Consider the following 23,822-nt stretch of genomic DNA (forward strand, 5'->3'; position numbering starts at 1 on the left):
ATCTAAAGGGCACCTTAGAGGGAAATTGCTGCCTGGATTTCTCGCATCGGCTAGTATCAGCAAAAGCCAAAAAATCTTGAAGGTTTACACAGTCCCTGTGACTCAGTTTAGCCTTGGTGTCAAGCAAGAGAATGAAACTGTCTCCGTAAACTGTCACAAGACTTCTCGACCATGTGTACTCCAAACCACACAAGTACACAAGTTAGCCTTATTGTTGCATCACTTAGTTTTGTGTTTACGTTTTGTTCCATATTTTAGGCGTACAGTGGTTTGGGTACATTTCAAGTTGGCAGATCTATTTACTCTTAATGACATCTGATGAGATTTTGGCTTTGCATCCCGCAAACTGTTGTGCAAGGTTGTTAAAATTACATATCCATGAACTTTCACATAAACATCTGGGTTCTTTTGTGGACTCAGTGAGTCCAACTAAAACAACACGTAGAGTTGTATAGCATACCTTTTTCTTTCAGTGTGTTGAAGTGAGTTTCTGGTGTCCCTTTACCACAGTGGCGTAGTTCTAAGATGTCTAACCTGTGTAAGTTACCCCGTAAAGACGTGCCCATGGCTCCCATATGAAGACAATCAGGATAGTTTTACTCCATAAACGTCAGAAGGGATCTCACTTGGCAGCAAGGCTCATTAAGCAACACTAAATGAGACAGTTAAGGAGCACACAGCATTATAAACAATACATGCCTTATAATAAATGTAGCAACATATACACAGCACATGTGCTCACACTAGAAAACACACACCTCCACTAGCTGTGCTGCTAATATGCTCAGCTGATTCTGATTTCATAAAAACTATGAGATCGGTGTCTCAGCACTGTTTACTCACTCCACTCCAGCTTTTTGTGGTTTGAGGTTTTTACTTGTGGTTTTGCTTCACGATCAATGAGATCACAGGTGCTACTGACCATAACTATGCTGTTCCCATGACAACCCTCAGCTACACTCACTGAAACAGGAGGTTAACAGAAAAAAAAATCTAAAATAATAAAAGATGAGTGGAGGAGGATAGATAAGTTATTTCAGACTGTGCTGGGTTGAACTGTGCTGCTCTGACATTCCTGGCCTTCTCTGGTACTGAGGGGCTGGGATGAGAGAATACAAGTGGAGGAGGGGAACTTTCTTTCTGACTGCCATACTTGGAAGACAAGTCTCCTGGCGCAACTTGCTCTGTAAACAGCATGAGTGTGTGTGTCTGTGTGAGGGTCTGCTGCACATGCGCAAACTGGAATGGTATGATGGGAAACTTTTTTTTTTTTAAATGCCAAGATAGATATCAAGTTAAGTGAAACCATTTTTATTATGTTAACCGCTGCTGTGCTTGATTCTCTGAACATATTTCATATTCTCTTGTTTTCAGTGCATAAAATGGTATAAGAATGCACCATTTAACATTAAAGTAAATTAGTGGAGGAATTCAATAAGTGTATTTCCCAAAATGTCCATAAACAAATATGCCACTTGACTGCTCAAAATGTCTAAAAGACATAGGGTGTTGTCTCATTTGTCATTACAAACGATAGACACACACAGTGGTTACACGTCAATACTCCAGAGAAACCAAAGGCCAAGTTGAGAGTCCTACCTAGAAACATATAACACGTACATTCTGCAATAAAACAGGGCTATGTTTTCTGTTTCCTTTATTTAAGAATTCCTTTAGCGCTCATTTGCTGAGACCAACTTGATGTAAAACATGCTGTTTAGGCTGCAGGCAGCAGGTTTTAATCTAAACCTCAGAAATAATTCAAGGCTTCTGTAACCAAAAGCAGATGCATCTGCAGAGAGCTGTTTACACACACACAGGCCCAAATCATGCCTGCACAAAAATTCACATGAGCAGAAACACACATACAATGGATGTAAAATCAACAATAACAATAAATACCATAAAAGCTTTGTGAGATCAAACTTTTATCCCCTGGGAAAAGCTAAAATTGTAAAATACATGAAATGATGCTTACACTAAATGTATAGGGACGTACACACACACACACACACACACACACACACACACACACACACACACACACACACACACACACACACACACACACACACACACAAAAGTTAATGAATAAACACACTAGTCAATGGCCAGTCTGCTCATGCATGACCAGGTTAATGTTGCCTGTCATCAAATTTGGGGCCAGGAGACCAGAACAGCTGTAAGTGGTAGGGTCTAAAAGTTAAGAAAATGGCATCCCTACCAAAAGAAACAACAATTATATCACCCACTTATCAATGTCATGCAGATCTACGCTTGACTTCAGCTCAACAAACTCAGAGACCTAACATGGGCACAAGTCTATTATAATTCAGTGGCCGACTGTGGACAGAACTGCAAACAAATCTCATCCTCTGGGACTGCAGAAGTAGTTGAACATGTCAGCAGACATGCAACCTGAAGCAAGAACACTGTACAGTTCCTCTTTAGCAGAACAGACAGCCGTGTCAACAGTCCAACCAGGAAGTCTCACATACAAAATTAACAAATGGGAAAATTGTTGTAGACAATTTCTCAGGCCTTGCTGGTTGGAACGTGTGTGTGTGTGTGTGTGTGTGTGTGTGTGTGTGTGTGTGTGTGTGTGTGTGTGTGTGTGTGTGTATATACACTTGTACTGTGTGTGGTAATATGAAAACCCTGGAATTGGCTGATCTTCAAGAGCTAGTGGGACAACTCCAGCTAGTAGATAGGACTCCAGAAAACTGCTGACTGTTGATCACTCACTGTACATGATAAGAAAACAAGATGTGTGAAAATCAGGATACTGTTGTTTAGATTAGACTGAAGCAAAAGAGCCCTAAAGAGTCCACTTATTCAATGAGACAATATATATACACTACTGGTCAAAAGTTTTAGAACACCCCAATTTTTTTAGTTTTTTATTGAAAGTTTAGCAATTCAAGTCCAGTGAATAGCTTGAAATGGTACAAAGGTAAGTGGTGAACTGCCTGAAGTTAAAAAAAGTCTAATGGCGTTTTTCCATTACATGGTACCTGCTCGACTCGCCTCGACTCTACTCGCCGCGCCTCGACTCGGAGCACTGTGCATCCCTTTTCCATTGCAGATTTTAGTACCGCCTCAGCGTGGCTGGTCGTCATAGCGACTGCCGTGGGCGTGGCTTGGTAGCGTTGCATTTCCCCCACGACTCATTTCCTGGTTCTCCGTCTCCGTAAACAACATGATATCAAAGAGATAGTTAACGTTTACTGCTCCAGATTTCCCACCGTGGTCAGAAAGAACAGGGGAGACACTTTGTTTCTCTCACATATATATGACTCTAGAGTCGCTACTCGCTGCGGAGATAATCGCCGGCACTCTCTCACTTCTCCCTCGCTCACCAGCTACACACACACACACGGCGACTCGACACACGCCAGCGCACAAGTATAAACATCAGGCCACTTGTATGCTACGGAGAAAGCTCTGCGTGGAGCCTCCGGCAGCAAAAAAACACCGCTGGCTAAACTATTTAAAAATGCCGTCTGTTGCTAGCAATGCAGTGACGATTCTTTACGACCAATCTGTAGCCTGCAGGGTTTCACGTCACCTTCTCGGCTCGCCTCAGCTCGCTTGGAACCTCGACTGAGGAGGTACTAAAAAAAGTACCTTTTTTTCGGAATGGAAAACCAAAAAAGGCGAGTAGAGTCGAGGCGAGGCGAGTAGGTACCATGTAATGGAAAAGCGCCATAAGTTACCCAAAACTGAAAAATACATTTCAGTATTTTACAAAAAGGCCTTTTTCAGGGAACAAGAAATGGGTTAACAATGTAAAGCTGTTCTGCAACAATGGAGGTTGATCAAGCTTTGAAAGTTGGTGCTACCAATTCCCACAGGTGTTCCAACTTGTCTGGATTATTTACAATCCCCTCTGTTTGTATAAAAGTATTGTTGGAACACACTGTGGTACCGTACCCTCGTGAGCATTATTTGAACAGTATTGTACTGCAGAAAGTAGTGTGTTGCTATAAAAATGGCAGGAAAAAGGCAATTAACAATGGAAGAGAGACAGACCATCATAACACTTAAGAATGTTGGTCTTTCCTACGGAGAAATTGCAAAGAAAGTCAAGGTGTCAGTGAGTACAGTATTCTTCACCATCAAAAGGCACTTAGAAACTGGAGGAAACTCTGACAGGAAGAGGTCTGGCACACCCAAAGCCACAACAGAATCAGAAGACAAGTTTCTGAGAGTCAACAGCTGTGATAGGCGGCTCACAGGACAACAGCTTAATAGTGTTCGTAATAAGCAAGTCTCAGTTTCAACTGTAAAGACAAGACTTGGAGCTGCAGGTTTGATAGGTCGAGTTGCAGCAAGAAAGCCATTGCTAAGACGTCAGAATAAGAAAAAGAGGCTTGCCTGGGCCAAGAAACATCGTCAATGGACTACTGAAGACTAGAAGAAGGTGTTATGGACTGATTAATCAAAATTTGAAATCTTCGGTTCATCACGCAGGATTTTTGTACGTCGTCGAGTAGGCGAAAGGATGGTTCCTCAGTGTGTGACATCAACTGTCAAACATGGAGGAGGAAGCGTGAGGATCTGGGGCTGTTTTGCTGGATCCAGGGTCGGTGATTTGTACAGAGTGAAAGGCACCCTGAACCAAAATGGCTACCACAGCATTTAGCAGCGCCATGCAGTACCCTCTGGTATGCGCCTAGTTGGTCAGGGGTTCATCCTACAGCAAGATAATGACCCAAAACATAAGTTCAAGCTATGCCAGAACTACCTTAGGAAAAAAGAACAAGATGGTAAGCTTAAAAACATGGAGTGGCCAGCACAGTCACCAGACTTAAACCCCATTGAGCTGGTTTGGGAAGTGAGAGTTTCAGAAAAGTGAAAGCAAAGCAACCTACAAGTGCCACACATTTATGGGAACTTCTGCAACAGAGTTGGGAAGAACTTTCTGAAGAATATTTGATTTCCATTGTAGAAAGAATGCCACGAGTGTGTTCAGCTGTTATATCTGCCAAAGGGGGCTACTTTGATGAGTCAAAAATGTAGAATACATTTTGGTTTATAAATTGGTTCCATGATTTCTTTTTTAACTTAAATTGTTCATTTGTTCTATTCTTTCATTTCAGAGTACAATAAGACATTGAACTGCATGAATTTCAATAAAAACCTGGAAAAATTGGGGTGTTCTAAAACTTTAGACCGGTAGTGTATATATACTATCATTATGTTTCATTGCAATGCTTTAGTTATCATGACCAACACCAAACACAATTGGCACCCTTTCACTCAACTGCATTTAGGCAAATTCCATGCTTCTAACAAATCCTATACAATAATCCTGCCTTAGATTACAAAGGTCCCTGACCTCTCTTAATCAGCTTGCCCATCTGCATCCCATCTTGACCAGTAACAAATGACCCTCACAGGCTCATCCTGTTGATCTGTAACCTCTGGCCAGGCGATGAGAGGGATTTAGACATTTAAACAGAGCTTTCAATATAAGGGTCATCTTGATAACTCCGCTCTTCTTCAGTGTCTGAGTGTTTATGAGCAAGTGAATGAAATGTTACCTTGTTAACAAGTTAAGCAAGACTGCTGCTAATTCTTTGGCCTTTGAGGGGACTTTCCGGCTCTAACTACTTAACACCCAAGAACAGTTTTGCACTCTAGCCGGCTCTTTGTTGATAAAAGACACTTTTAGTACTCAAATACAGGAGATGCTGTGTCGCTCTCATAGAAAACACAAGTGTGAGAAGTTAGAAATCTGGCAAGCTAAATGTGGGATTTATCTTGCTACAGTTATGTTGTCTCAGCCAGTGGGAGATGTGCTCTTTAGTTTGTGTGCAGGGCTCTGTTCACATGCCCACACATCACTGGCCTGGGCGGTTATTGGTCTACACAGTAAAAATTCCTCTACAATCTTACAGTAACAAAAGCGGCACAAGTACTAAAATATCAAATCGAAAGCTCTGTAGCTGTGCACTTCATCTTGTTTGCAGCTGTATCAGTTTTGGATGCCTGTGCCCTTGAAATAAAATCTGACAATAATCTTAAACAGTTTGCACTTTTTCTCTGCTAACAAATCTGGTATTGAGGCAGTAAGAGGGAGAACATGGTCAGGGGGTGGTGGAAACAGAGAGAGACGGGGGGAGAGCAAGCAACAATTACTCTGTTAAGACGTTTGTTTTCTCTGAGAAAGGGCCAGTTCAGTTCATGTGAAGCGGCTGCAGAGCTCTGAGGACTTCATCTCTGCCTGTTGCTCCTCTGTGAATGTGCAGCACTGTGCCACAGGATGTGGGATTTAGGAAGCCATTCTTTCTCTATGGAGGAAGGCCTCTTTCTTGCCTTTTATGCTCACAAAGACAAGAAGGGGTTGGGTCAGCCTCGCGCCTCTCTCAAAAGTGCTCTGGTATCTGGGAATAGCGTCAGCACGGGAGGACAAGAGATGACCTCTGTGACTTTATACCAACCAAATACATCCAACCTGGGATATTCTCACACTCCCATTTCTACCCCTAGTTCACTTGTGCTACTTAGAGAAGCACCACATTAAGATTCATCCTCTGGTGAACACAAATGAAAGTACAGATTTTCATGACAATCCAACTCAACAGAATTGAGATAGTTTAGTCTGGACCGACTGACCAACTTTACCATCCCATAAAAATTAAAACTGAAAAAGAAAATCACACACACACAAACGTTACATAGAAAGCATCTGGGATTTGAGTTAGTAATTTATACAAAGAAGGATTACCATCCCTGTTATACAGGGAGACACAATGCATCCATCAGGTAGTATGCATATACAGGAAGTGTGTGTGCATGTAAGCTCTATTTCACATCCTTTTTAACAAAGGCTTTTTCATTTGTGCATGCTCAACATATGTTGGTGTTGTTTGTTCCCAATGAGGAAATTACCCCTCACTATTGACATCAGAAACACATAATTGAGGCAACACTACAGCAGTAAGAAGTAATGTGAGAATGTGAGGAAATTCCAAGGACCAGAGAAAGAGAGCCTTTATCCCTGCATTACACTTCCAAGTGTGTAACAAACTAATGGATAATGGAGCTCTTTACCCCCCGTTATCATACCATGATAACTATCCAATAGACGGAGCTGCTCTCTATTGTTGTCTTGTTTTCGTATTGAGCCTTATCTCCTCCATCACCATTACATAACTTCCGTCTGGACATATGGAGACTGGAACTAAAAGTTTTCCCCGTCCTTCGGCCTTAGAGATACCGAACACTGACAACAGATCTCCTCTCATATCAGTTAAAAATGTCATAATCTACCCCTATAGACTCAGCTGTGCATTGAAAGATTAGCATATCTCCTCTTCTCCTGATGTGAACCACAGGATGTAACTGACTGAGCTTATTTCCTACTCAAAGTTATCTGATTAAGCCATTTTTTCCGGAATACTTTGGCAGAATAACAGCTACATGAATGAGCAATTCTGATTGTCCAGCAAGTCGACAGAGCACAACCGCCAGCAGCAACATAAGGAGAAGATGGATAAAGCATCTGTTCTTCCAGGAAAGAGGTTCAAAGCTCTAGGTATGGATACAGAGGCACTCCCAGGTCCTCAGAATTACAGTCAGATCTGCTATTTCTATCAATGCCCCTATGTAAATGTAGTGCCAGTAAACAGTAAATTTTATGCCCATATCAGCAGTAATACAGTAGTCCAGCTAAAATAAAGTAATAGTGCAGTAACATGTTAAGGTTGCGAATGTCTGCTGTGCGGGTGTATAAGACAAAGACAGAGTTAAAACCAGATTGCACCATTTGACATCACTGTCATGTTCAGCTGATAAAAATAAGAAATGCCACCATTCCTCTAATGCTCAGACTTGTTGAAAGGTGCCACAGACCACATACACCACATTCTAGCAAGAGCATTAATCAGTTAACTTTTAATGGGACAAATATGAAGCATGTGCCTGTTTTCATGTGGTCTGACTGTAAATGTCTCTCTTTCTCTAGCACTGGCAGCATTTCATCAGGTTTTCATCCTGGTTCAATCTGCTATTACTAACTCCATCAGATACACACTCCACACGCTAAACTAACCCATCCCTTGCTCTCTCATCTGCACTCTCAAAAGAGTCAGATAAGTGTGTGTGAGAGAGAGGCATCTGTAGGCGTGTGTCTCCCTCTGGCAAGACAATCATAACAACACTGTGTAGCTTGCGATGCCTAATTTTCTAATCTTCTTCTTCTTCTTCTTCTTCTTCTGAGAATGCTCCTAATTTGTGGGGAGATAATCTATGCATGATTCAAACCAGTATGAACCTGTCCAACTGTGTCATGTCTAAACCCATGACCTCACGTTTTCCCAAATGTCCTCCTGACCTTAGTACTTATGTTTCTTTAGCTCTTTGATTGAACTACTTATATGACAGTAGGCTGGATTGAAGTGAAATCAAAGGGAAGAAGTTAGAGAGAAAAAAGGTGAATGTTTTTCTTTTTGGATACAGAGGTTTTGGCGGGACAGTAAAAATGCCGCAGCTTGAGCATTAAATTAGAGATACATTCTACTAAATTTGAAACGAAAGTTGACCGACTGTAATAATGTATTGAACTATCACACTCAACATTCAGGCAATAAGAGAAACAATTCAACCAACAACCATTGACAATTGAGGTGTTGTTGTTGTTGCCCAAACTAAAGCGTGATGATTTATGGTTCTGCGGAGGCTCCACGCAGAGCTTTCGCCATAGCCTACCTAAGTGGCCTGAAGTTCATTCTTGTGCGTTGGTGTGTGCGTCGATCTCTTTAACAGAATAGCAGGGCCGGCATGTGTGTGTGCGTGGGGAGTGTGTGGTAGAGCGAGTGAGAGAGACGGGGATTAGCTTCGGAGCGAGTAGCAACTCTAGAGGCATTGTGGGAGAAACAAAGTGTCTCCCCTGTGCTTTCTGACCACGGTCGGAAAGCTGTAGAAGGAAAAGTTAACCCTCTCCTTGATTTCATGTTGTTTATGGAGAAGGAGAACCAGGAAATGAGTAGGGAAAAATGCACCTCTACCAAGCCACAGCCGAGCGATGTGCGTCGCCGCGACACGTAGTTACATTTTTCGAGAGGTGCACGTCAGGCTATGGCGTAGGGTCCATGTCACCACGTACCTACGTACGTATCCACGGCGTAGATTTAACACAGAAGCTTAAATCACACGTTAACCTGTTATCTGCAGTGATCTTTTACCATTTGCCAGACCACAACCACTCCTGCTGGTGTAACATCAGTTCAGGAACTCTCCGTTCTGCAGTGTAGTATAAAAGATCAGCTGAGCTACCTCAGATTTTATCTATATTGGATTTGGATGAATTTTTTTATAAGAACAAACTTTTTTCTGTTAGATACCCCGAGTCGTTTCTAGTGCAGTGTGACAACATTAAACATTTCTTCTTCTGCATCAGAGGCAACTTAATGACTTAAAGAGCAAATAAGTCATAGACAACTCTGTCGTTTTGACAGAGGGAGAAGGCACAAACGCTATGATGTTTAGCTGAGAAGATGTGTTATTTATATTAGAGAAACATGTTCTGCATTATAATAATATAATAATAAGATGCAGTGACTCAGACAAAATTCAAAACAAGTATTGCACATGGAAATTCTCACAGAGGAATCTGGTCAGGTCATGTGGGAACAGACTGCGTAAACAACCTTATCCAGATCATTGATCAAAGCAATTCTGCAGATTTCCTCTGTAAACCCCCCTTCAGAATTATTGACTAAAACACTATTCATTCATTTAGTCTTGCACCTGTCCTTAGTGTCTAAAGCAGGACACTAATTCGGAAGCTTTTCAGGCCAAAAACTGACAAAAAGAACAGCTGAAGGAAGAGACAGCCAAGATGTTAACTCTTCACTTCATGTGGACCAATGCAAAAATTTAGACGGTTAGACGGTCATAAGTTTAATAATACCATCATCACTGCCTGTATTATCCTCCATCAGTTGGACAATTTGGCAGCGGCGGGTGGGAGTGTAGGTCAAGGTCCGGAGAGTGAGACTAAAAGATTTGCTATGGGGTATCATCTCTTGATCCGAACCACATTCCTCCACTTCTTGGGCTCATAACCTCGCCACCTCCTTTCGCAGCCTCCCTCTCCATCACACTCCCCCTCCCACCTCTCTGTCAGACAGACATATCCATTACGCCATCTCCGTCCAAACCACAAATTACATTTATGACTCACCAATTTCACAGTTAAACGGCTAAATTGTACTTTCACCATAACAATACACCTCAGGGAAGTAACCGATCTCGAGGACAAACACAAGTTGATCTCGAGGTTGTTAAAGTGCGGAAAATATTAGCGTGGGACAAAAGACGTGGTTTATATGTGAAAACAATCTCAATGAAATGCCTTCTCAGTGATATTTGGACCACAGGGAATTGAAAAGAGTTTACCACTATTTAATCCTCTGCTCACTTGGCACAGACAGGGAACACACACACACACACACACACACACACACACAGAAACGCACACAGGCAGAAAGTGGGGCATTTTGCCACACTACTTGAGTATCAAGGTCAGGGAAGAATTATCTTTGTCACCCAGAGACGCCTGTCAAAACAGGGGGACACAACCACAATCACAACTCTTCCAAATGTAGGCATTTTTACAACACTGGGGGACAGGGGTCGGGCAGGTTGTGCTTTCCCAGGGTTTATTGCTTGGTTGGTGGCCGGTTACAGTAACAGGGTCAGCTGTTGTCTCTGTGGGGGGTTGATGGGGAGGAGGTTGGTCTAAAGGATCAGACTTAGAACAAACTACATTTGGGGCAGCATGACCAACAGACCAAGTCTTGGTAATGATTCTTAGCTTTTAACAGACAATATACACACATTCCTCAGGCTGTACAGGGATTAGCAGCTCTCAGTGCTGCTTCCTCCATATTTGAGTTGTGTTCATCCTCCCTGGGGTTCGCCTTGTCCTGGGACATCATGGCCAAGCCGGGACCAGGAACTGGGCAGCACAGAGAAGCTCGTCTTTCCCACCAGCTACCACCTTTCCAATCCCTCCATTCAACATCCCACACACAAACTCTCACTCCAGGAATCTGCTAATCTGCTCTTCTTTCCTCCTCCTCCTCCTCCTCTAGGAATTACTAATGACTCATTCTGACCAGATTAAATGACCACCAAGGGAGAAAAACTCTTTTCTGTTGATATTACATAAACAATGGGAGAATATACTCAGGGTCAGATGCTGCAGTAAAAATATTGGGAGCAAAGGTCATCATAGATCTAAATAAGCTTGTTGCTTCATTCTTACAAAGGGTAAAGGCAATCTTACATTATCTTTTTATTATGACCTTTCTAAGTCAGCCTGACCCATGCAAGGCTCAATGTTATCACATTTGTGCGTGCTTGCATGCATTAGTGGTTGACCATGAATTGTTTATATTGTATATACACTGTTAGCGTCAGTTTAGCCTCACTGATTGTGAAGGAGCCCAAACAGGAGGCTCTGATAGTCAGCATCACATCCCTGTGTATGTGGAGACAAAGAATATTAAAAACACACTGAAGGCCCTGTAGACTTCGGCCAAACACTGATTTCTTTAACCGGATTCACATTCATGAAAGTGCGGGATACAAAAGCAAAGTAAAGAAATAAATTCAACTTCCCAGTAGCTGTGTCATTGTTCTGGATATAACTGATATATATAACTGATGAGGAAAGCCCCTTTCTGTTCACCGTGCAGCTTTGGATAGATGACAGGATCACAAACTTCCTGTTGCAGACCTCCCATGGGTGGATGGGAAAATATGCAACTCCCGACAATGTATCCAGAATGTTGAATTACTCCAATTTCATTGGCATCATCTGATCAGTGACAAGTTGTTCAGCCAGATATACACCTCCTCACTCATCTATCCTCTGTCCAGATGTCTTATATCTGTCTTGTGTTTATGCTTCTAAATCCATTCAGGCAGTGTATCAAAGTTCCCTTTGCAGCTTTGTTTAACCTGATATGTTGGCTCTCAACATCATCACTTCTATCCTTCGCATGTCCCTGGATCAAAGCTCTGTCTGCATGGAGAAATACAGGCCATTGCAAATAATAAAGCAAATAAGTATTGTTTTGTCGATAAAACACTGGGGAAAGGTACGTCAAAGCCACTCTGCCTAGTTTGTTGCCAGCAAAGGAGACAAGCTACAGGGAAAAGCTCCTGTGACATATTTTGTGGATCACAAATCAATCTTGAGCTGTCTATTTTTTGTTGGCACACATGACGACAGCTCGCAGCTACAATCCATCACAGCTGAAAAGATACCCTTAAAACACCCGGGAGATGGAGAAACTCCCCACATGATGATACCAGGCTCCCTTGAGAGGTGTCAATTTTCTCTGAAACATCACATATCGCTCCATTGTGCAATAATACTAACTGATTAACAGCCTGTTCTTCCTCATCTTTACACTTGACACAGTCCACCAGTTTTTCTCCCTTCACCTGGATTTCTGCCTCTCTTGTGCAAGAGATGTTTCCGCTGCAAACTCCACCCACGCTTCAAAATAAAGCTCCACATCTGACAAGCCTTTCAGCAGATGGTGGCCACTGTAGTTATGTATATTTCAACAAACGGTCCAATGAGGATCAACATACATGAACACACAAAGCAGCAAGCCTCTAAACTCTTTCTGTTCTCAGGGGAGACTTGAAGCACCAGCTGTTCTCCTGTTTTGCATATAACTCATTCATAGGGCATCTACTTTTAAGTAAAGAAACTGGATCTGGAAATTTGTGATAACAACTAATCCAACTGTGGAATTCCTATTTGCCCTGAGAAAGACTTACTGACCAAAAACTTGGCTTTCTTATTACTTTATTACTTAATAGCCTACTAATTTGGTTGAAAGCATAGCTGGTATACAGTAGCTAGTTCCACCTCAGACTTACAGTCGTAAGTGGATATTTTTCAAAATGTTTTATGTCAAACATCAAAAAAAATTCTTTGTAAATTGAGAGAAGAGATACAGGCTCCATCGGTTTATATCAAAATCAGCTTTTACTGTAGTTTTCTCCCTGACGATTCTTATCTCATTAATTTGCACTGGATGTACGCAGGACAATCTGATGACTGGAGAAGAACAGTTATGTCTCCTCCGGCTCTCTAGACTGTGAAAGAAGTCCATAGGAGCATAAATAGTGTGTCTTTATTCTAAATAGACACATTCATGAAACGTTTATTGGATTATCTAAACATACCAAAGACAAACTTCATACACACACACACACATACACACACACACACACACACACACACACACACACACACACACACACACACACACACACACACACTTCAGCTACTGTATGTACTCTGCCCCACCCTCTCCCTCTCTCTCTCTCTCTCTTCTCCTCTCCAGCAGAAGTGGAGGAGGCTGGACTGGGAGTAGATTTAAGTTTTAGAACTGCCTCATAGAGCCAAACAGACAAGAAGTGGTTGAAAACACATAAAAACACTACAGTGCTAATATATATATATATATATATAATAGCTACAAAAAAGAGAATAAAGAACGTGCGTCTCGATGACCCTCAAACACGAATGTGTCTATTTCAACGACTAACGCTCGAGCACAGTTAATGATTTGTTTAAAACTCAATTCGTCACAGAAAAACAGCAGGTTGCACACAGACTATGCATACATACTATATAGCATATATGCCTATTAATTGTGTGCATGCTTTGCCTAAATACAAGAAGAAAGTCTAAAATCATCCTCAGCTGCAGTTTGAAAGTGGCGCACATAGACACCGGTCACAACTTGATACTTTCTACGAAGTTATACCTTCAGGCTCACCACAATGTTATAGATGCTTCATCCACTTACCTCAGCCCCTGTCAGGTCTACACTTGAGTAGAGAGCCGCCAGCAGTAACAGGGTGCCGGACGGTAACAGCATTGTGGCGGTGCGCAGTCGAAACTGTGTGCGCAACAGTGCAGAGTGCCCGCAAACAACCACCTGTTGGTCGCTTCTTGTCTTCTTTCTTCAGGTAACTCTTAAAGCTTATCGGCAGAGCACGTTCAGCACGTTAGGCAGCATCTTTGTCCGAGACGATATGAGGTTCTGATCAATGCAACTTGGTCTTGTTTCTGCTGCACCACACCCCCCTCCCAAAACGACCACCCTCGCCCATGCAAACGGACTCAACCCTGCTGTTACAAACACTTTGACTTTTCTCGGTAAGGAGAGGGACTACTCGGCACACTTTGGTGTGTTTTTGTGTGAATATTTGAACAGGCTTTGGTGCCACAGGTAGCTCTTTTGAAACTTTTCAGCCCGGGAACCCGCGCATCTCTTGGCCCGTGATATCCATTTCCTTCACCTTACCTCCGCACGCAAGACTGGGGTGACTGTAAGTAGCCTAACATATTTTGTCGAAGTGATGGGAAATGAATGACATATACTCGTTTTTTTTGTTTTTAAATCGATGTATCATTGTAACTGTTCCATGAGAGTGATTCCGAGCACATTGTGAGATACCTTACAGCAGAACTCGTGATAATGGTAAAGTCGTAGGCTACATCTCTTTAGACAAATGTAGGTCAAATGTATGAACTCATGATTACACCGTAATTATTTACGTTAACGTGTGCCTCAGGTCGGGCAGTCATGCTGTAGAAGTGCTCTACAAGTGAAAAAGTGGAACTCAAGTTTGCGGTGCGCATGAGCAGGACCATGCAAGGACAACACAACAGAGGACTGGAGAAACTGAGGTGAGCGGAACATTTCACTGCAAAACGTCACCGCAGGATTCATTGATCAGCAGCGTGATTAATGTTGTCATTTTCATTGACTACAGGCTGCTGCTTCTGTGCCTCTCCATTGCCATCCTCGCCTCAGGAGTGCACGCGGTAAGTTTTCTCTCCCACGTGTTTTTCATGGTAAACTTTCACTTGCAAACTGCAGTTGGTATACAACTACCTATAACATATGTATAGGGCCTACAAATGAACCTGGTAGTGTCTCCGTGTTTGGTTTGTCTCTGTTGGAGCTGCTCTGCAGACATGCAGAGCGTGGGAGTGTCTGGTTTGGGGAGTTCCTCCTGTAGGAGGGCTCTTGGCTTTGCATGCTGGTAAATAACAGCAAAGCTCAAAACTGTTTGTGAAATGACTCATGTTGAAATTTTAGTGGTTTCAATTCACTCTGTTTTTCTTTTGCAAACTGATTAAACAGAAATGGAGTTTCATTTTGTGCTTTGCTTGACCCTTGACCTGGCAGGGATTGAGGGGTGGGGTCATCATGACCTCTGCAGTAAACCTGTTTGAGTCGTGATTCACTCGGATCTTTAACCCAACTCTTTAAATTAACTCACGAGTCGCGAGTCTCTAGTATCATTAACTCGGATCAGTTGAGTCCTACTACAATTCAATCTAAAATGATAATAGCGCCACACACAAACCTCTTGCAGCATTAGCTACTACTAGTCCTAGCCATCTTAGCTGCCAAAAGCTTTATAATTTACAATTTCGTAGGCAACAACAACTCCACAAGTCAACTCAAGTGACTGAGTGAGCAGAGAGACAGTCCGAGACACAACTTCCCGACCCGCAGACTCAGAGCCGGAAACATTGCAATCTCGCAAACCACTCGAGAACTCACGAGCCCTCGACGATCCACGAGCTCCCACGCGAGTCAGTCGGCTACGTTGTCATGAATGGATCATTCTGTAGCAGACGAGCGAGTGAACTTCACTCAAGCTCAGGGTAAAGCAAATCAACAACAAAAGCCATTCTTTCACTTCTGAAATAACATACAATGTTCTGCCTGCAGCCTAGCTAGGCATACTGTAGGTTTGGTGTATAAATGTACAACCTAAAATAACGTGACCATTTCACGAACTGCCGTGAGACCGTGTTGAAATGTAGCATGTTAAAATGCAATTAGGTCGAGCAGACAGTCCGAAACATTGCAAGCTCGCCTCGGGTCGCCTGTAGATCAATACTGACTCAAGTGATTCAAGACTCGCACAACCCGGATCAGTTTAGTGAGTGACTAACCCGAATCCTTAAAAGGAATTGAGTTTGCCAGGCCAACTCTGCAGGCATGATGACAAGATGCTGAGCTCTGGCTCTCCTTAATCAGAAAGGCATTTGCCACATTCTTTCATTTTTGTGTGTGTCAGTCATTCTGTCTGTCAGTATTTAAAGAACCAATGTTACGTTGTTACAAGACAATTGCAAACTGCACTTACATCTGCAATATTGCCTAGCACATTTTAAGAGATTGCTAATTGGTATTCAGATTGTGCATACATTAATGAAAACCAACAGCTTCCTGATACAAAGGGTATAAAAAAAGTTAAAATATGTGCAACATACATTTAAAGTGTAACTTTCAGTTTGTTTTGATTCTAGCAGCTGCTTTGGACAAAAGCGTTAGTGTTTTTGCCACACCTGCTGTCTTAAAGATCTTTTCTTTACGGTGCTTTATTGCCCACTGTATATCACTGAGTTAATGTTACCGGGAGGTCAGATAGTCGTGATGAATATTTTGCTCAGACAAAAAATCATTCATTTACAATAAAAGAATAAGTTACTAAGCAACTTAGCCTACTTTGGATGTATCGTGAGCTAAACCGGGTATCTACGGTGCGGGGAAGTGCAATGCAACATTACAAAGAATGAAACACTTTTACAAAGCTTGAGACAAATTTACATTTTGGAAAACAAATTTACATTTTAGAAAACAAATTTACATTTTGGAAAACAAATTTACATTTTAGAAAACAAATTTACATTTTGGAAAACAAAATAACATTTTGGAAAACAAATTTACATTTTAGAAAACAAATTAACATTTTGGAAAACAAATTTACATTTTGGAAAACAAATTTACATTTTAGAAAACAAATTAACAAGATGCAAAACACTTTTACCAGTCCTGAAACAAATTTACAAATGACAGATTCTTCACGGAAAGGGAATGTACCACATACCGGAAGTGATGAGGTGTTGTATACATGTCGCCTTGACTACGGCAGTTATGGATCGAATGCGTCAATAGAGCCGCCATCTTGGAACAGGGGAGGCACTCCCTTATATACTGTCTATGGGCCGTCTTTAATGCATCAGCGTCAATGTAGGCAAAGGTCTAACGGAAATAAAATCACTATAAATCGTCAAAATCTCATGCGATGTTGTAGTTTTTTTATACAAAAAGACAAAGAGACTAATTAAGGTGTTAATACAAAGAATATTTATTATAATCAGTTCACAGATATGAGTAGCTACAAACGGAAACTTCACCCTTCTGAACTAAGAGGTTCTGCTTCAAAGTGAAATTTAAACAGACTGAAATGTCCAGGCTCACTCCCCCACTAATGATTCATTTATTTCTGCATGTAGTTATTCATTTAACGAGACTTAAAGTCATGTTTCGTCATCCACAGTCCGAGCCCGCCAGACCCCCCTTTAGGAAACCTGTGATTTAAACTTCAGCAGGTTGTGACAGTCCCGCTCCCGGAGTCTTGGATCTGATTCTCCCGGGCTTCCCTTCCCTCCAGCGGGCCCAGCAATACGGCCTGGGTCTCCAGCTGCGTGGTGTCGGTTTTGGCTCCCAGGAATGGGCAGTGAGCTCCAGGTCCTGCAGCTGCAGACGGACTCAGCTGCCCCCCCGCTGTAGCTTCGATCCGGCCGCGGCTGTCGATACGTTCCCCGTTTTTCCAATGTTTCTGTCAGGTCCGCGTCCTTTAAAAACTCAAAACACCGACCACACGTAAAGTCACCATAAACTTCATTCACGCCATATACTCACTCACAACAACACAAATTGACTGCGCTCCACCAGCAACACCCGCAACACCTCATCACTTCCGGTATGTGGTACATTCCCTTCCGCGAAGAATCTGTCATTTGTAAAATTGTTTCGGGACTTGTAAAAGTGTTTTGCATCTTGTTAATTTGTTTTCTAAAATGTAAATTTGTTTTCTAAAATGTTATTTTGTTTTCCAAAATGTTATTTTGTTTTCCAAAATGTAAATTTGTTTTCTAAAATGTAAATTTGTTTTCTAAAATGTAATTTTGTTTCGCGAAATGTAAATTTGTTTTCTAAAATGTTATTTTGTTTTCCAAAATGTTAATTTGTTTTCTAAAATGTTATTTTGTTTTCCAAAATGTAAATTTGTTTTCTAAAATGTAAATTTGTTTTCCAAAATGTAAATTTGTCTTGAGCTTTGTAAAAGTGTTTCATTCTTTGTAATGTTGCATTGTACTTCCCGGCCACCGTAGGTATCACTGTCACTGTGTCACGAGCCAAAGCATTAAGAGATTGTTGTAGCAACCAACGTAGTAATAACTTATATGGCGCATTTCATGAAACCCACGGATGCTTTACACAAGTAACGTTACAGGGGGACAAGTGGAAAGAAAATAGTAGGCCATCACAAACACGGAGTAAAAGGAATAATGCTTAGTCCTAATTCAATGCAAAGAGCATTTTAAAGTTCAGCTAAATCTAATATGACATTTCAACAGACAAATTCAGTGAGTATCTTTTAAAGCTGCAGTCTTTTTAGTATGGAATTCCCTCTCTGTGATACTATCCCTCCACTATAGTTGAGAAAGGAAACACTGTCAAGGGAAACTGGATTGCTGACTAGTAGATGTCACTAGATGTTGGTTACTGTCACTAGGAAATCAACAGTGACAGTAGCCAAATTCCATCCAAAAAGTACAAATTTGAAAAAAGTAATTCCAGTAAATTGGCAAAAGAAAATGCATCCACAATTGTTATGCGAATATTAGAAGTTGGGCACATTGAGATAAACAGGTGGTGGCAGCAATTCACCAGTTGGGTACCATTAAAAAATTGCAGAAGAAGAGACGTAAATAAATGAGTGCCAGCCAAACCTCAAACAAACAAAAACAATGTGGAAAATGTGATGAAAATACAGCATTTACTTTAATACAGCACGTTTGTTAAATGTATTCATTTGAGGAATGTTACGGTCTCCTCATCGCTCCACACAGATCTGAAGGTTTCATCTAAAAATAGTTAGTATACACTTAGTGACCGTAGCATGCTGGCGTCTACATAGGGATAGTGAAAACGAAGCTATGAATGGACCCATGGTGCACTGCATGTCATGCCTTCTTGTCCTAGGAATGTTCATTATCAGTAGTGCAGCTCTGTGGGTTTGTAGACATTACAGTTCACTGTTCCTGCTTTGGAAAAAAAAAACTCCTGTTCATGTACATGGATTTATTGTTTTTCCTCATATGTATAAACACCCTCACTTGGATTTTTACACTAAATTGTCATAAAGGTTTAAGTGCAAGAGAGAATACAGATGTTTCATTAAACAATTCTAATGTTTGACTGGGCCAAAGTAATAGCCCACAAAAATGCTCCTCCATCCTCTCTCCACACCTAATGACTTTGCATGACCTACTTTAATTTCCCTTCCATCAAACTCAAATTCTTAAATGTGGACTTGATGAAAGGAAAGGAAAGTGCACACATGATGCTGAATCCATGTGTGTTTTTGTGAGCGTGCAGCATGTGTTGAGGGTGTTTTTGCTTTTCTGTTTGTTGCAGCTTGTGCAGGATGTCAGATGGCCAGTGGTTCTGTCAAACATTTGCAACATGACATCATGACTTTGCGTAAACATACAGAGAGCACCATACATCTGTACGCATGTATGTCTACGCTGTATACAGTGGACGGCAGTCTGCAACGTCACAGCGTAGCCACGTAGCGTATTATCGCGAGGCTACGTGTTATCGCGAGCCTACGGTTGGGTTTAGGAAAAGAAAAAATGGTTGAAAAGAAGAAACAGTTGGGATTAGGAAAAGAAGAACGGGGTTGGGTTTAGGAAAAGAACAAACGTGGAAAGGAAACATCGCACGCGCGACACAAAGGAAACGTCACACGTGGGACGCGAACCCCTCTCTCCTGGGTGAAAGTCCTGTGTTTTACCCATCCTCCACACGCGTATTTTCGCCCTTTCATACAACTCGCTACGGCGTCAATTCACACGCAATCGCAACGTAATGTAAGTCAATGGAGGTCAAACAGCATTGATAAACACGCTAAAAACCGAGTATGCGTCTTGATAACGATCTACGAATTACATACGCCACTTCATAAGATCAGTCTGACATTTGATATTATATTTAAGGAACAAGTTATTTTCCCGGGTTTAATGAAAAGGCCTCTTGTCTCTTGTTTTTATTAGATTTGGTTGTCCTCAATTAAAAGCGTGTGACACAGCTCAGCTCCTCTGTGTATTGTGCAGCTTTGCTCCAAGGCGGTGATACTGGAAGACAGCAGTCTAATTTTAGTTTGGCACCATCCATGTGCTCTGTGCAGGCTGTTAACTGTCAATTGAAGAAATAGCTCACATTGATAATACAAATAGCTTGAGGTAGAACAAAATACCTTCAGTGTCTGGGTGTGACTTACAACCAGCATTTGACTTTTTTTGGCAAAAACACCTCCATCTGCGCACATTAAAGAAGCTGTTGAAAGGGTAATGAGGAGTCTGTTTCAGCAGTTATGGGCTCTAGGTAATGAGGTAATGATATCACATGTAAAAAGGGTGAAGGAAGCAGTAACTGGTCAAACATCACTCTCTGAAGTTTCCCATCTGACACAGAATGTCTCATTCTGCTTCTGAGAGAATATGTTTCTGTTTAATATCAGATCCAAATGTGACCAATGGGACTGTTTTCGTTCTTTCAACCACTCGACCCCAGCCTCTGTGTCGAACAACTGTTTCCCACCATCCATCTCCATGTGGCCCTTTACGTTTAGAATTCCCCTTCCTGTCGAAGATATAATTCTCAAGATATTTTGCACGTGAGATTGAATTTGTTAGTTTTTGTTAGACTGACTCAGCATTGTTAATGTTGCACTCGGTTGTAAACACAAAAAGTGAAAGAAATTAGTTGTGTAAGAATTAAAATAAGAGACCTTGAGATAGAAGTTCAAATCCTGGCTCCTTTCTCATCTCTGCACTGCTGGCCAATCACAGCGTGAAGTGGTTGTGAATGTCGAAATGTCAGTTCTGGAAAGTTATGGAAATTGTTGGAAGCAGCCTCCCCAATTCTGATGTTGGAAAAGTGTTGGGAGGAGGACGACCATCCAACAAGCATGAGTATTCTGCCGCTGTAAAGCCCTCCAGCAGTTTCTGTAACTGAAACCAACAATCCGACAAGTGCACCCACTAGGGCTGCAACTAACAATTATTTTCATTATTGTTTAATGTGCTGATTATTTTCTCGATTCATCTAGTGATTTTTATGAAATGTGAGAAAAGTGTCAGATATGCCGATGACATTTTTGGAGTGTTTCAAATGTCTGGTTTTTGTCAGACCAACCGTCCAAAACCCAAATATATTTAGCTAACTATCAAATCCTCACATTTGACAAACTGGTACCAACAATTATTTAGCATTTTTGCTTGAAAATAACTGCAATTGACTGACCCTTAAAGTCAGCTTTGTCATCATACCTGCTTTGACTCTAAGGTGCCACAAAACATGGCCTTGGGGACAGTTTCTACGGTATATCAGAGGATCCTAACTTCTGGATTTCCTGTTCTGCATTCTAGATGGAGACCAAAAACATGATAATGTGCTCACACACGCATACAAATACTATTAATCAGTGTCCGTTAGTGGAGGAAGGAAGGCTCTTGAGGCAGTAATGTTCACAGGATGTTTCGAATTGGACCCTTTGAGAGGCTCGGATTTTCGTCTGTTTGAGAATATATTTCAAGATGTGTTTGAGCACGGTGGAATGAGGGGATGATGCTGGCAGAGGATGTCAGAGTTGTGGGAATTTAGTCTGACCGTGGAAGAGACGTTTTTGGCTACAGATTCCTACAGTACCTGGAAGCCTAGCAGCAGCATCTGCTTTAGCGATTACCAGCTGAATGGATGATTGTGATAAATATTGTTTCTGCCTGTGTCTTTTTGGCATTGTGCACTTATATCGTAGGTGGTGGGTGTGTTCATTGTGAAGTGATAACATTATTATTTGTTTGCTTCACCTGTTCACCTGGGTTTTTTGGGCTTTGGCAGAGAGGGGGTGAGCCTTGGAACGAACACTTTCTGTTGACCGCCGCACTAACGCACTTATTTCGACTCACAAAGTCACTTTACATTTGGTAACTGCAGTACTAGTTGTATTTTACGTGTGGAGGAATAAATCATTGCAATACAATCTTGAGCGTGTCACTAGGCCTGCACAATTTGGGGAAAAATATGAATCACGATTTGTTTTGCTTAGAATTCTCACAAAGTGTAAGGTTTATTGCACACATGAACCATGACAAAACAAAACAAATTGGTACCAGACTGATTTTTTTGGGCACCTATAGCATTGCACATTGCGCATCACCACAAGCTTGTAAACATAGAGGCTTCAAAGAATAAAGAAAATAAAGTACATACTGGCCATTTAAGTACAGTAGGCTACCAAAAATAGTGACATATAACACATTGAACTAAATATGGCCCTGATACAGGCTCTATCTGAACTCCTTGAACATGTCTTTACATAATTAAAACATGTCAATCAACATGCTGCAGCTACAGCTTCAGTCTCTAGAGAAATGAAGTTTGTCAATTTAAGTACAGTATCAAAAACAGAATGTTTTCTTAGCACACTCTTTAACTGCTTGCCTTTCATGTCTTCAGCTGTCCTATCAAAATAAAGGCCGAAAAGTCATTTTAAAATGATATCGCGAACAGGGGTGAATCAAGATTGCGATGTTATATAACGATTAATCGTGCAGGCCTACGCGTCACAGTGTGTTTATGCATCTCTCAGTGTTTAGTCCCTCCCTGCAGCACTTTGGACTGCTTACAGCCGCAACAATTATGTTGGGAATTTCTATAAGAAAATGGGAAAAGATGCAAATGATGGAAATGCAGTTAAAATTGGTTACATAGCCGTGCAGTTTACTTGTTAAAAGTTTAAAAGCATAAGCCTGGGTCTAAATGTGAATGAGTGCTGTGTGATGGGGTCACCCGATGGAAAGCCGGCACGTGACTGACCTCTCAAATGTGATTGTTTGATGGCAGAGGAAGGCATGTGTCCGAGGCGAGGTGGAAGATGTCTGCCTGTGATAAGCATAGAAAAATGGCCAGCACATCCCCTGCCAAAATAGTGGCTGTGATATAGAGAGCGCCTGGCTGTAACAATCAGGGGAAGAGCCCATTGTACTGTGCTGCAGGAAGCCGCAGCCTCGGATGAGAAGCCCATGTGTGGGGTTTCACCGTCACTGGTGTGTGCAAGCATGGATGTGTGTGTTGTGTGGTGGCATGCATTTTCCACTGATGTGTTGCCCTCACGTCAGTGACAGAACTCCCTGACCTTTCTGCATTTTTACTGTGTAACGTTTGTGTGGATGCACGTGCACGCCTGCTCACATGTGAATGGATGTACAGTATGTGTCTTTTGTTTGCTTAAGTATTGTTTCCACAGGAACAGCTGTTTGAAATGTGACTTTGTGGTGGTGATTATTTGATTATTCTCCATGGTTCAGCATTGTGATGGTGAGGAAAGGCCTGGTGAGCTTGGCTGGTTGCCCCCATTGGTGTACAAGTGCCTCCTTAAACAAGCACACATGTACAACCATGAACACTGTTGTAAGCAGAGGATTAAAAGGTCAGTAAATCTGTAGGAGATTTGTTTTGGAGTTTCTTGTGGGGTACTGAAACATGTCTTGAATTAGTCAGCCAATTTGCTCTCCCTCATTGGCAGGATGTGTGAGTCTAATTTTCTTTATCACACGTGCAAAGAGTGTGGGCTGTGTTTATCTGTGGGCTTAGTGAAGTTCGGTTTTATGG

The 23,822-nt window shown here is 41.7% G+C and overlaps 2 protein-coding genes across 2 annotated transcripts in view; one reads left to right on the forward strand and one right to left on the reverse strand.

Moving 5' to 3' along the window:
* Positions 1-14,074, reverse strand: part of col4a1 (collagen, type IV, alpha 1) — a 48,117-nt gene extending 34,043 nt beyond the window's left edge. The window contains 1 exon segment of the mRNA XM_039817124.1: positions 13,851-14,074. Within this exon segment, the coding sequence (XP_039673058.1) occupies positions 13,851-13,922 (72 nt within the window). The 5' untranslated portion in view covers positions 13,923-14,074.
* Positions 14,075-14,189: 115 nt separating this feature from the next.
* col4a2 (collagen, type IV, alpha 2) overlaps positions 14,190-23,822 on the forward strand; it is an 82,007-nt gene continuing 72,374 nt past the window's right edge. The window contains exons 1-3 of the mRNA XM_039818301.1: positions 14,190-14,376; positions 14,623-14,737; positions 14,824-14,875. Coding sequence (XP_039674235.1) covers positions 14,688-14,737; positions 14,824-14,875 — 102 coding nt within the window. The 5' untranslated portion in view covers positions 14,190-14,376; positions 14,623-14,687. The remainder of the gene's footprint in view (positions 14,377-14,622; positions 14,738-14,823; positions 14,876-23,822) is intronic.

This window comes from Perca fluviatilis, chromosome 12 (genome assembly GCF_010015445.1).
Source record: "Perca fluviatilis chromosome 12, GENO_Pfluv_1.0, whole genome shotgun sequence".
Taxonomy (NCBI): domain Eukaryota; kingdom Metazoa; phylum Chordata; class Actinopteri; order Perciformes; family Percidae; genus Perca; species Perca fluviatilis.